A 14,166-nucleotide genomic window follows, 5' to 3' on the forward strand; every position below is an offset into this window, starting at 1 on the left:
TGTCCAGCTCATGCCAATTTATCTTGGATTGAGACACTGACCTGGAACTGCCACACCTCAGTAATGGAGTTTACAACGAGAGGGCAGCAGGGACGGCTCCAGCCATAATTGACATAAGTGGTCGCTTAGGGCCCCTGACCGCTAGGTGACCCCCCAACCACAAAAAAATAATATATATATATATATTAAATACACTGAGTGTACAAAACATTAAGAACACCTTCCTAATATTGAATTGCACCTAGGGCTGTTACGGTGATTGTATTACCGCCACACCAGCGGTCAAGAGGCATGAAGGCAGTCAAATTTTTCTTGACCGTTTAGTCACGGTAATTAAGCTTCTCCAAGCTCTGATGCTGCTGATGGTAATTCGTAGGCTACCAAACTTGCTAAATGCCTGGAACTCAGCACTCTATTGTCACTCTGAAATCAATGCAAATGTGATCGAAAATCAAGTTAATGAGAGCCCATGAGCTCATGCTGCACAACACTTCTATAGGCTAAGCAATATCATGAGAAAATAGAGTGATGGCTTCTATTCATCTTAGGGATAGCCCCCTTTTTTCAATTTTCGCCTAAATGACATACCCAAATGGAACTGCCTGTAGCTCAGGCCCTGAAGCAAGGATGTGCATATTCTTGGTACCATTTGAAAATAAACATTTTGAAGTTTGTGGAAATGTGAATTGTAGGATAATATAACACAATAGATTTGGTAGAAGAAAATACAAAGAAAAAAACAACCGGTCTTTTTCAACCACCATGAAATGAAATGCAAGAGAAAGGTCATAGTTGTAGCCCATCACTCTGGTTGTAATTCCGATAGTGTCCAAAACATGGCAGCAGTGTATGTGCAAAGTTTCAGATGGATAACTTGAAAAATGAGTGGACAACAAGACTTTTAGTGTGAAGTCCCCAGGTACATTTGGGCAAACCGTGAAGCAGACATTTGCATTCACATTCCATTTTTCTGCAAGAATATCGTCAAATCTGTATACTTTGACTTTGATTTAGCTTTTCCAGTATTAGTAGCCATATTATATAAGTTCAACATTTGCAAAACAACCAGTTTTCATAACTTCATAACTCTGAATATCCTTATGATTTTTTGTCCAAAATGAAAAGGCATGCTGTCGTTAGAAGCTACATTTTATGACATATATATGGTTTCCGGATACTCCCGTAAAGCCCAGCTAATTCGCTATCTAGCTAGCTTTGTTTGACCCTGATTAATGCTCAGTTGAGAAAGATACAGTTGTTCAAGAGATGGCTGCCCGCGTCAGACGTGCCATGAAGGCTTCGCTCTCTGAACAGAGCTGAAAGGTGTCCTATAGGATATACAACAGCCCTAATGAAATATTGAAGTCTTATTACCTTCTGGGATTTCGGAGGAGCAGATACGAATGTAATTTGACTCGCTCAAACACCGTTTAGGGTGAGATTTTCACCGATTCCTTGGTTTGCAAATTGAACGAGTGGAAATACAAAATTGATTGTGCGTGATATATGGACCTTTTCAGGATATGAAAATGGATTTTATCTAATAAAACAACACTTCATGTTATCTCTGGGACCTTTTGGATGATAAATCAGAGAAATATTTCAGAATGTAAGTACGCATTTCACCTTCAGAGGTGAATTTATCAAACCTATTGCGTTGAAAAAAAGTTTTGTTTTTAGGAGCTCTCCTCAAACAATAGCATGGAATTTTTTCGCAGTAATAGCTACTGTAAATAGGACAGTGCAGTTATATTAACAAGAATTGAACCTTTCAGCCGATATAAGACACTTCTATGTACCGACATTTGTTGTTACTCTAAAATCTGTGATCTTGATATAACGCGCTGCATGATTTACAACTGTTCCGTTGACGGAATGCCGATCCTTTTAAAAAGAGGAGGATCCCATCAGCTTTCTACAGGCTAGGCCTAACATATTTATATCTCAACTTTCCTAATATTAAGCACATTGCTTGTCTTTACAACAGGAGTATAGCCTACCTGGCTGGCATGAACATGAACCATGGGGAAGTGTCCTCCAAGTGCATAGATTACATGTATTTCCCCCCTGCACCTGTATCGAGACAGGTGCATGATAATGGTCCATTCTAAATCCTTAACAAATTTCACAAATATTATTTAGTATATGTAAAGGCATGATTAAATCAAGAATAGTCTGATGGGTGACAATATTAGCCTATCACTTGTGAATTATATATTTTTATTTGTGAATGATGCCTTGTGTAAGGCATGAAACAATGCATACCTTTATTGAGCTAATTTTTCAAATCTTAGTCCCACACCTCATGTAGCCTAGCCCATAGGCCTATATGTTTTGATAAGGTTTATATCATAACTAAAGTGGCCAAATAACCTATTCAAATGAAGCACATTAATCCGCTTTACAATGGGTGTAGAGTCTAACTGTCATACATACACAGTGTGTGAGTTTTAAGTTTGGGGAAGTTCATTTTCACCATAAAAATGCAACTATAATAAAATCATTACATGCATAATCGCATTTGCGGGTCCCTTTTTGATAATGGTGTTTTCCCGCTAATGGAACATTCGCACTTATAGCCTACTGCTGTGTGCACATTGTTGCGCTTATAATGTGAAGAAAAAGCCTAATAGTTGTGTTGTGTCTGTTGTGTCTGTTGTGTCAGTCTCATTGCGTAAAAATTTTTTTTGATGCTAGTAATTGTATTAATTTGGGATCTATTAAATCTGTCCCAGATTTTGTTTGGAATATTTATTTCTCGCATAGAAAATAATAGGTTGACTTTTGTATTATGGGGAGGGTAGATTTACATAGGCTAGTGATTTTGCTGTTCGTTCGGCCTATTCATCTTGTTGGCTGACGAAAAGTAAATGTGGACAGTTCTTCCAATATCTCATGCATCCCCGATGTGTTTGTCTTCACTTGTAGCCTGTGAGAAAGACCCAATCACGTGACGGAGAGCCACGTGAGTGAGAGGTGCTTCACAGCACACAGCACGCAGTTAGAGGGGATTTTTTTGTGGGCATTACGACAACACAAAGAGGATGTGCGCCGGGTTAATTCGAGGCATTATCAAGTTTTTGTCAAATTGTGAATAAGAGACTGATGAAGTGTGTACAGCCTGCACAAAAAAAGCAGATCTCATGCCTCCCATTCAACTTTTTTCAAATCATCATTAGAGGTGCATCATGCAGCCTTGGAATTTATACAAAATCAAACTATATAACCCAATGTTTGTATCACAACTAAAGTTACACAAATAACTCAAAATGAAGCACATAGGAGTACCTGTTTCTTTGTTAATCTCTCAAAACAGAATAGCCGCATGTGCGCACTCCCTCAAATGGTTTGGAGAAAATATCCTTTCTATTTTATTCAGCTTTGTTCAATTGCATTCTTCATACTCTAAAATACTATAAAATAATGCCACAGAATTCAAAGCAAATCTAGCCTGCTAAATGAGTGTAGCCCACAACCATATGGCATAGGCAAATCAGGACCTAAAATAACTCAGACTATGCTATTCTTTTCTTCTGAAATAGACATTTTGGCAGTGTCAAAGCCAGGAGATGCTAAATGTGTTTATGTTAATTAATGGTCAATTACTCAGAACAGACTCTAATTGTCAGTGCATGGAATCTACAAAGTGTTCCACAGGGATGATGGCCCATGTTGACTCCAATAATTCCCACAATTGTGTCAAGTAGGCTGGATGTCCTTTGGGTGGTGGACCATTCTTGATGCACATCAAAAACTGTTGGGCGTGAAAAACCCAGCAGCGTTGTAGTTCTTGACAAAACCGGTGCATTCGGCATTAAATCTTTTGTCTTGCCCCTTCACCCTCTGAATGGCACACACATATTATTATCCATGACTCAATTATCTCAAGGCTTAAAAATCCTTCTTTAACATGAAGTGGATTTAACAAGTAAACATCAATAAAGGATCATAGCTTTCACCTGGATTCAGGTGGATTCTGTCATGGAAGGAACAGGTGTTCTTAAAGTTTTGTACAGTTAACTCTGAAATTTCAAAGTGGAAATTACAAACTTCAACACTACAAGTTTATAATTTCCTGCATTGTAGGAAAGTTCTTCAGCAAAAGGGTGACCAAATTAAGATCCCACATCTGTTGTTTGACTTAGAGGTAGTACGTTTGAGTTTTTGGGAGTATGTTTGAGTTATGATAGTTAGTATTGGTTTACTTGGAGTTAGTTTTAGTTTGTGATAGTTGGTGGTTACTGGGAGTTAAAATGAGTTAGTGATAATAGTATCAGGTATGAAGGTAAGACCCAGATGCAGACAACGTCGAAATAACAAAGGTTTAATAATCCAATAGGGGCAGGCAATAGACAGGACAAGGCAGGAAGGGGTCAGTAAACCAGAGGTGGGGCAACGGTACCGGACGATAGGCAGGCTCAGGGTAGGCCGAGGTCAATAATCCAGAGGTAGGGCAAAGGTACGGGTCGGCAGGTAGGCTCAGGGTCAGGCAGAGGGGTCAGGCAGGCAGGCTCAGAGTCAGGACAAAACCAGGAGGTCGAGTAAAAGAGAGACTGGGAAAAGCAGGAGCTGAGACAAAAATAATGGTTCACTTGACAAACAAGACAAAGTGTCAACAGACAAACAGAGACCACAGGCATAAATACACAGGGGATAATGGGGAAGATGGACGACACCTGGAGGGGGGTGAGGACAATCACAAAGACAGGTGAAACAGATAAGGGTGTGACAAATGGTGGTTATTGGGAGTTACTGCACACACAAATCATCATGTAGAAAAACATCTGGATCCTGGTCCTCCAATCAGATCTGTCTGATTAACACTTTTCACACACAACATTGATCAGCTGTGAATCAACTGTGAACATCATAGGGATTTCGGAAGTAAAGGAAGAATGGCAGTATAGCCAGTCTTGGCAATATGGTATTCAATATGTACATATGGAAAGTGAAATTATATCACTATAAAATTCTATTGTTATTCAATTATATTCTGTTGTGAATGTTGCTCAATGTTTTCTTGGAAGTGCTTTTAGGAAAGCAACAGATGAATCAAACGTTCTCGCACTAGCCTACTCATCCATGTTTACGTATCGTGGGCGTGCAATCCCAAACAGCCTCAGCCTTTCTAAGAAAGCAATAATATGGAAGTACTTGACCATAACTAAATCTTTTCTATTATATTGACAAGATAGTCGAGTGACCGTTCCAACAACTGAAGTCATTGTTCCAAAGGTGAGAAGGGGGTAGCCGCATTACAATATGGCGACCGTAGTATGGAGAGTGGGTGTGTCTGAAGTAGTGGGTGTGTCAAAAGCAAGGGGCATGGGGAATGTGCTCTGCTACAGGTTAAACGGTTTTGATTGATTGAGCAGTGTTTATTTTGTATCTTACCATGAAACTACCATACATCTGAGTCTGAGTCGTATTTCACTGTTAGTTTTATACAAATAATACTTTTTAAAAAAGGTTATAAAACTGACAATTGTTTATTTTGTCTTAAAGTGAAGCATCAGTGTACTGTTGCTTCATGAGTCGTATGCGTGTGCTTACTGTGACTGTCACCCTGATATTGGCTACTAGGTAGCTGGCTACTTTCCAGGCCGTTGCAGGACAGTAGTGCTTGTCAAGCGGGAGCGAAGAGCGCTGTGTCCCTGTGTCGTTGCCATTCATGCCCTCCCCATTGAGTAGATTGTATGTACATATCAAGGTGACATCTAGATGGTTATCAATAGTAGTCATTTCTTGTGCGGGCTGCTATCCTACTTGAAATAAAATCATGGGAGGGAAAACATTTGCCTCCGTCGGCAACACCACCAAACTGATAGTAGCAAAGTCCCTATCAGTGGTCAGCAGGCACATCGAAACAACATCGGTGCAGTGGTCGCTGGCTTATCGACTTGACTCGTGCAGCCCAGTCTTGAGGGGCAACAAATCTACCCAATTAGCTGATTTTCTTTCCATGCACCCGTCCTTTAGACACACCCATACTCCGGTGACCATATTGGGCTGCAGCTGCCCATATTTGCCAAAGGCGAGAAGGCAGGCGGTTTTCTTATCGATCTGCTTATCGTGGACAGATTTTGACAGGAGTAAACACTCTCCGCCTCCATAAAAGACCGACCACAGATGGAGATCAGGAGGGACTGACCTCGATACATAGACAGCCTAACTGTTATCGGTCCTTGTTTGAGAGTAAGCTAGATATTTTGTAGCTATAGGCTAGACATGCCTTCAGTGTCAGGAGCAAAAAATTGATAACTAGGTTTTATTATACGAAAAGGATATAATAAACATTGTTCTGACTGTGTTTGATGTTTGTTGGCCCAGGTTTTGTTCTCTAATTTCCAATAATCATTATCACAGTGCTCTTCTTAGTACTCATCTGCAGGCCACTGTGAGTGTTACCTCAAAGCACAAAGAGCATATTTGGGCTGTTACCATACTGCAATTTTTACTACTTTCCTTTGTAGTCTCAATACAGGGTGTGTCAGTCCTACAGAGTTGTGCTTTTTGGCAACATACTCTGACAATCAGAAGAAATAGGGTGTGATTATCTCTGTCTCAAATAATGATGGGATTGTTACATTATCTGGTTAAAACATATTTTTAAGCTAACAATGTAAGATTTGTTGAGCAAGTGTCACCTACATTTGGCAGCACTTTTAGCTGAAGCGCTGAATTTGTGATTTAGAAATGATCGTCTGAATCAGCTGCAGTGCCTTCAGAAAGTATTCACACCACTTTCCTTTCCACACTTTTTCCTGCATTTAAAATAGATTAAATTGATATTTTGTGTCACTGGCCTACACATAATACCCAATAATTTCGAAGTGGAATTATGTTTTTATTAATATTTACAAATGAATAAAAAATGAAAAGCTGAATATTTTTCTTGATATTCATGGAACTTTTGGCTGCACTTTAAGCTGAAGCACTGAAAATACTGATTTAGAAATGACCGTCATATCAGCTATATAGTCATGAAGTCAACCATCAGACAGGGGCACACACCTTCAGAACTCTGATGAGTCAAAACACTCGATTCCATAAACATCAAATGTTTTGTAGCATGTCCAACATTTACGTGTTCGACCTCATTACTACCCAAAGTTAGGCAACAGGGAGGTGTCAGTAGTCTTGTCACGTTGAGCTTAACGAATGCTCCCAAGGGTACTGACCCAATCCGAAGACCAGCGCTGTTGTCTTCTCACTCTCCCAGTTAGGCCGGCACCTTTAAAAATGATCTCAACACAGTCCACAGACAGAAAATAGCTATAAATACCCACAGAGACAGATAGTTGAAAAGGTCAACGTTAGTTGGAGAACGGAAAGTCATATCCAGAGGAGAATCGGTGCTGAATATGAGAAGAGCAGACATGGGTTCAAATACTATTTGAAATAATTTCAAATACTTCAGCTGTGCTTGATTGAGCTTGCCTTTTGCAATGGATGTAATAGAACAGTCCCAAAAGTGCACCCCCCCGCCCATCTTAAAGGTGATGCTTAAAATATTTCAAAGATTTCAAATAGTATTTGAACCCGGGTCTGGATAAGGCGAACTAAGGATGTGTCCCAAATGGCACCCTATTCACTATGTAGTGCACTTATTTTGATCAGGTTTTGTTCAAATGCAGTGCCCTACATAGGAAATAGGGTGCCATTTGGGACACCTTCTACGACAGTAAGCTATTTTTAATTCATTCAGATGAGCTAAAAGAGGAGATACATCGAACATGGCATTTGAGAATGGGTGTTTAATTCAGTGAGGAGAGCATTAGTGACATCACACCTAACTGAATGCACTTAGTCAGTTGTCCAACTGGATGTATCTTCCCTTTCCACTTTTTGTGCACTTTCATATCAGAAAAGACATGACCCTGAAAATAAACTATTGAGAGTGTCATGAAGTTGGCCTGGGGGTAGGTTTATGACAGTCAAAAATACCTCTTCCCCCTTTTTCCTCTCTCTACCCTACTTGGTTAACATAGAGATTCTGGGAACATCAGAAGGTGATGGGAAATGAACTATATTCTGGTATTCCAACCAATTGAACATATGCGGTGGTACTTAATGAATATGATGTCAGTTCGGTTGTCATCAGAGACATTCTCATCAATGATAAGATGACAAATTCTACAGTGGAAAGTCTACACATCAGAGTTATCGGATTCACATGGAATTGTTGTTCAATTTACATGTTTGAATATGAAATTATTCGTGATGGGATGAAATGGGATTTTAGCTTCTAAAATGTGAGATTTGGGTTTTCATAAGGTTAGGGCTATGCTCAATCAGTGGCTCCACCCCTGTGAAGGGACATGGGCTATAAAACTTTTCAAACACGCCCTCCTCTCCCTTCCTATATAAAGCCTTGACGACAATGTAACCTCCTGTTCCGAGGATGTGAGGACGACGGTCCGATGTCAGAATGGTTCAGATAACTACAGAACGAAGACAACATCAGCGTGAGCTTTGGTTGCGAATGGTATGTACTTTGAACTCTTATTCACTACAGAAGTGATACCTCCTAGCCTTTGAGTTAGCAACAGCAGCTGCAAACGCAGGTTAGGAAGGAACAGACAGAGTATCCCTTCTACCAGACAACAGCATTACTACAACGTATCCAATTTACCAGCAGAGACATTCTTCTAAGGACAAAGGACTCGGTTGGGCAACACGGCCTTCCATCTACCACCAACCTACCGAAGCGCAGCTCAGAGTAAATATTTATTGCATTTTCCTTTTCCAAATGGGCGGTAATTTAGAATGCATAAGATTCTGTATTTACTATAGCACAGCTTCGCCCTTTGTTCCTCAGTCTTCCCGCTCTTTCACTCAAACCCAGCCCTTTTCTTTTGTGTAACCAGCTGTCATATCTGTTCCGCCCGCTAGGGACTTTTTCCTTTATGACGTAATTTGTAATCAAGTTACGATTTAATTATGTGTATGTGTAATTCTGTGTGATTAGTATTTAGTAAATAAATAATAAAAAAATGGAGGGTGACAGGGAAAAATAGTGTGTGTGTGTGTGTGTGTGTGTGTGAGGGAGAGAGAGAGGGAGAGTGTAAAACACATTAAAAAAGAGAGCGATGTAAGCGATGTATCGATTTGTAGAGCGCTCAAAGACGTAGTCCCAATACGATGAGTCAGTGGCTTGGAGCCGACTCAAAAAGTCCCGCCTGTTTGACAGCTGGGCCATTAGAACATGACAATGCGGCATTGGTGCAGTACGGAGACATGGGGGAGCAGTGACAGCCAAGCTGCAGGGAGAGCAGAACCTGCTAAATATGCTGCTGCTGATTTTGTTACACACACACACCTCTGTGTTGCAAACAAATTGTCCTTAGGGGGATGATAAAGTCAGTAAATGTCTAAAGAGTAGTGATATATAGTTGGCTCCAAACTGAATCCTAACCGCCTTAATCTTGGGAGAGGGAAAAATCGCTATGTTGAGCTAGTGTAGATATAGGTGTTATAACCTTTTGGCTAAGTGATATTCAATTGGCTTCAAACCTCTACTCTATTAGTGCTTCAACACCTGCTTTTCTTGCTGTTTGGGGTTTTAGGCTGGGTTTCTGTACAGCACTTTGAGATATCAGCTGATGTACGAAGGGCTATATAAATACATTTGATTTAAATTTGATATTAGAAACTATTGAGATAGTATTGGTTCCATCTAAACCCTAGCATGCCTTGTATTGGGAGAGAGGGTAAATAACTGTGGTGATATATATTGTACACTTAAGGCGTCCGCTTCCCTTCCGAAACAGTTTGGAACAGTTCATGCATATATTATGACGCCATTTTGTGAAGTTTTGGTCTTCGGTAAGGGTTTGTTCGGCTGTTTGTGAACACAAAAGAAATTGAGGCAAGCTGATGTTCGGTGCCGAAGTCTACGCCCCTTCATCAGTCATTGGTCAAGAGTAGGGATTATTCAATGAAGTGTGTGTTGTCATTCAACAAAAGACCACTCATTTTTTTTTCTTTCTTCAATTGCACCAAACAAATAACAACAACTGTTTGGGTGTATGATATTGAGTTGGCTCAAAAGTGAATCGTACCAAAGTCTTGGGAAAGAGGACTTATTGCATGGAGCATCACGGTGGAGGAAAACTTGAATGTAAACTGTCTTGAATCAATTGTCAGTCACAAATATGATCCAGTCATGTAATACAGCACTAGTACAGCGGGCTTTTGAAGTTCGCAGTCTTTACATTAGACGTTTACTCATTTTCAACTCATTCAGAGTCTTTTCGTCAAAAAAAAAAAACAGCGCCAACGACTGGCCATGCTGGGTGTGTTTCACTATTACACAATGCTTCAATAACACAGGCCAGAACCACATATTTAGACAGCTGTTACACAAACTACAGCTACACTGCAGTAAGCCCAGGAGAGCAGGAACAGCAGTCGCAAGTCAAGTGCTGAGACAAAATGTATGGAAAAATGTAAACACATTCAAGAAACACATGTAATTAACTGCAACAGATATAAATAAACATCAGACAAACGTGACCAAATATAAACAAAAACAAAATATCCAACAAATACAAAAAAATGCAACAAACAAATATCAAACAAAAGGACTGCAGAGCAGAGTTTGGAGGGTGGTGAACAGTTAACACCATAGAACTGTAGACTGTGTGATATGATTTTGTTCTTGGGTGAAGTCGAAGCCGCGGAGGGCTACACGGCCACCTCATCACCCAGACAGTCCGCGGGGCTCTCCGCATTCATTACGTTGAACAGAAGTGCCACGCCCTCAGGCCGTGCCCCCTCTCCCCGCCCCCAGCTGTCCCTGTCACTGCTCTCATCCGCGTTGGACTCGTACTCCGAACCTATCCCCGACTCCCGGAAACGGAGGAGCTCCAGGGATCCAAGAACCCCCAGAGGGGAGTCCCCGCCTGGGCAGCCCGAGCATGGACTCTCAGCCTCCTGGTTCTGGCTCTCGTGGTTGTCCCCTCCCCCACTGCGAGGGAAGCGGAAGCACTCCAGCCTCACTCCGCCCGGGCCCAGAGAGTGGCTGTCCGGGGCCCTGGTCCCTGGAGGAGAGGCCCCTGGTAGGATGGAGGCCCAGGGGCCATTGGTTATCTGGGGCTGAACCTGCAGGGGGCCCATGGAGGTGTGGGTGGTGGTGGTGGTGGTGATGTCATGTAGCAAGGAGGGGGGCTTGGCACGGAAGGTGATCTCCAGCAGACTGTCTTGGGAGCCCACTGTGGAGAGAAGAGAGAGAATTTGTTGGAATGGAGGAAAGAAGATGAGTGGAGGGAATATAGCGAGAGGAAGTGAGTTGAGGACGGGAGATGATGATAGATTAAAAAGGGCAAGATGACAGTGTTGCTTACGAGCCATGATGTCAATGTGGATAATTATTTTAAAACTCAGCAGAAAAAGAAACGTCTTCACTGTCAACTGTGTTTATTTTCAGCAATCTTAACATGAAAATGTATGTATGAACATAAGATTCAACAACAGACATAAAATGAACAAGTTCCACCGACATGTGACTAACGGAAATGGAATAATGTGTCCCTGAACAAAGGGGAGGTCAAAATCAAAAGTAACAGACCGTATCTGGTGTGGACACCAGCTGCATTAAGTACTGCAGTGCAGCTCCTCATGGACTGCACCAGATTTGGCTGGTTCTTGCTGTGAGATGTTACCCCACTCTTTCACCAAGGCACCCGCAAGTTCCCGGTATTTCTGGGGGAAATGGCCCTAGCCCTCACCCTCCGATCCAACAGGTCCCAGACGTGCTCAATGGGATTGAGAACGGGCTCGTCACTGGCCATGGCAGAACACTGACATTCCTTGCAGGCAATCACACACAGAACGAGCAGTATGGTGAGACAAAACCGCGACTCGTCAGTGAAGAGCACTTTTTGCCAGTCCTGTCTGGTCCAGCGATGGTGGGTTTGTGCCCATAGGCGACATTGTTTCCGATGATGTCTGGTGAGTACCTGCCTTACAACAGGCCAACAAGCCCTCAGTCCAGCCTCTTAGCCTATTGCGGACAGTCTGAGCACTGATGTATGGATTGTGCGTTCCTAGTTTAACTTGGGCAGTTGTTGCCATCCTGTACCGAACATCACACCATCCTGTATGTGTGTTGTTACACGTGGTTTACCACTGCGAGGACAATCACCTCTCCGTCCTGTCTCCCTGTAGCGCTGTCTTAGGCATCTCACAGTACAGACATTGCAATTTATTTCCCTGGCCACATCTGCAGTCCTCATGCCTCCTTGCAGCATGCGTAAGGCACGTTCACGCAGATGAGCAGGGACCCTGTGCATCTTACTTTTGGTGTTTTTCAGAGTCAGTAGAAAGGCCTCTTTAGTGTCCTAAGTTTCCATAATTGTGACCTTATTTGCCTACCTTCTGTAAGCTGTCAGTGTCTTATCCCAGAGAGGTTATGTGGGACGCTAGCATCCCACCTGGCCAAAAGCCAGGGAAAATGCAGAGCGCCAAATACAAATAAATTACTGTAAAAACTTTCATGAAATCACACATGTAAGATACCAAATTAAAGCTGCACGTGTTGTGAATCCAGCCAACATGTCAGATTTCAAAAACGCTTTTCGGCGGGAAACAAATGATGCTGTTATCTGAGGATAGCACCTACGTAAACAAAAGAGAAAACATATTTCAACCCTACAGGCACGACAGAAAACGCAGAAATATGAATATAAATCATGCCTTACCTTCGACGAGCTTCTTCTGTTGGCACTCCAAAATGTCCCATAAACATCAAAAATTGCCTTTTTGTTCAATTAATTAAGTCGATATACACTGCTCAAAAAAATAAAGGGAACACTTAAACAAAACAATGTAACTCCAAGTCAATCACACTTCTGTGAAATCAAACTGTCCACTTAGGAAGCAACACTGATTGACAATACATTTCACATGCTGTTGTGCAAATGGAATAGACAACAGGTGGAAATGATAGGCAAATAGCAAGACACCCCCAATAAAGGAGTGGTTCTGCAGGTGGTGACCACAGACCACATCTCAGTTCCTATGCTTCCTGGCTGATGTTTTGGTCACTTTTGAATGCTGTCGGTGCTTTCACTCTAGTGGTAGCATGAGATGGAGTCTACAACCCACACAAGTGGCTCAGGTCGTGCAGCTCATCCAGGATGGCACATCAATGCGAGCTGTGTCTGTCAGCGTAGTGTCCAGAGCATAGAGGCACTACCAGGAGACAGGCCAGTACATCAGGAGACGTGGAGGAGGCCGTAGGAGGGCAACAACCCAGCAGCAGGACCACTACCTCCGCCTTTGTGCAAGGAGGACCAGGAGGAGCACTGCCAGAGCCCTGCAAAATGACCTCCAACAGGCCACAAATGTGCATGTGTCGGCTCAAACGGTCAGAAACAGACTCCATAAGGGTGGTATGAGGGCCCGACGTCCTCAGGTAGGGGTTGTGCTTACAGCACCAACACCGTGCAGGACGTTTGACATTTGCCAGAGAACACCAAGATTGGCAAATTCACTACTGGCGCCCTGTGCTCTTCAAAGATGAAAGCAGGTTCACACTGAGCACATGTGACAGACGTGACAGAGTCTGGAGACGCCGTGGAGAACGTTCTGCTGCCTGCAACATCCTCCAGCATGACCGGTTTGGCGGTGGATCAGTCATGGTGTGGGGTGGGGTGGCATTTCTTTGGGGGGCTGCACAGCCCTCCATGTGCTCGCCAGAGGTAGCCTGACTGCCATTAGGTACAGAGATGAGATCCTCAGACCCCTTGTGAGACCATATGCTGGTGCGGTTGGCCCTGGGCTCCTCCTAATGCAAGACAATGCTAGACCTCGTGTGGCTGGAGTGTCAGCAGTTCCTGAAAGAGGAAGGCATTGATGCTATGGACTGGCCCGCACGTTCCCCAGACCTGAATCCAATTGAGCACATCTGGGACATCATGTCTCGCTCCATCCACCAACGCCACGTTGCACCACAGAATGTCCAGGAGTTGGAGGATGCTTTAGTCCAGGTCTGGGAGGAGATCCCTCAGGAGACCATCCGCCACCTCATCAGGAGCATGCCCAGGCGTTGTAGGGAGGTCATACAGGCACGTGGAGGCCACACACACTACTGAGCCTCATTTTGACTTGTTTTAAGGACATTACATCAAAGTTGGATCAGCCTGTAGTGTGGGGTTCCAC

At 42.8% G+C, this 14,166-nt stretch overlaps 1 protein-coding gene across 1 annotated transcript in view; it reads right to left on the bottom strand.

The window, feature by feature from the left end:
* Positions 1 to 6,829: 6,829 nt before the first annotated feature.
* LOC135517017 (carboxyl-terminal PDZ ligand of neuronal nitric oxide synthase protein-like) overlaps positions 6,830 to 14,166 on the bottom strand; it is a 33,812-nt gene continuing 26,475 nt past the window's right edge. Inside the window, exon 10 of the mRNA XM_064941055.1 lies at positions 6,830 to 11,216. Within this exon, the coding sequence (XP_064797127.1) occupies positions 10,690 to 11,216 (527 nt within the window). The 3' untranslated portion in view covers positions 6,830 to 10,689. The remainder of the gene's footprint in view (positions 11,217 to 14,166) is intronic.

This window comes from Oncorhynchus masou, chromosome 3, assembly GCF_036934945.1.
Source record: "Oncorhynchus masou masou isolate Uvic2021 chromosome 3, UVic_Omas_1.1, whole genome shotgun sequence".
In the NCBI taxonomy this organism is placed as follows: Eukaryota; Metazoa; Chordata; class Actinopteri; order Salmoniformes; family Salmonidae; genus Oncorhynchus; species Oncorhynchus masou.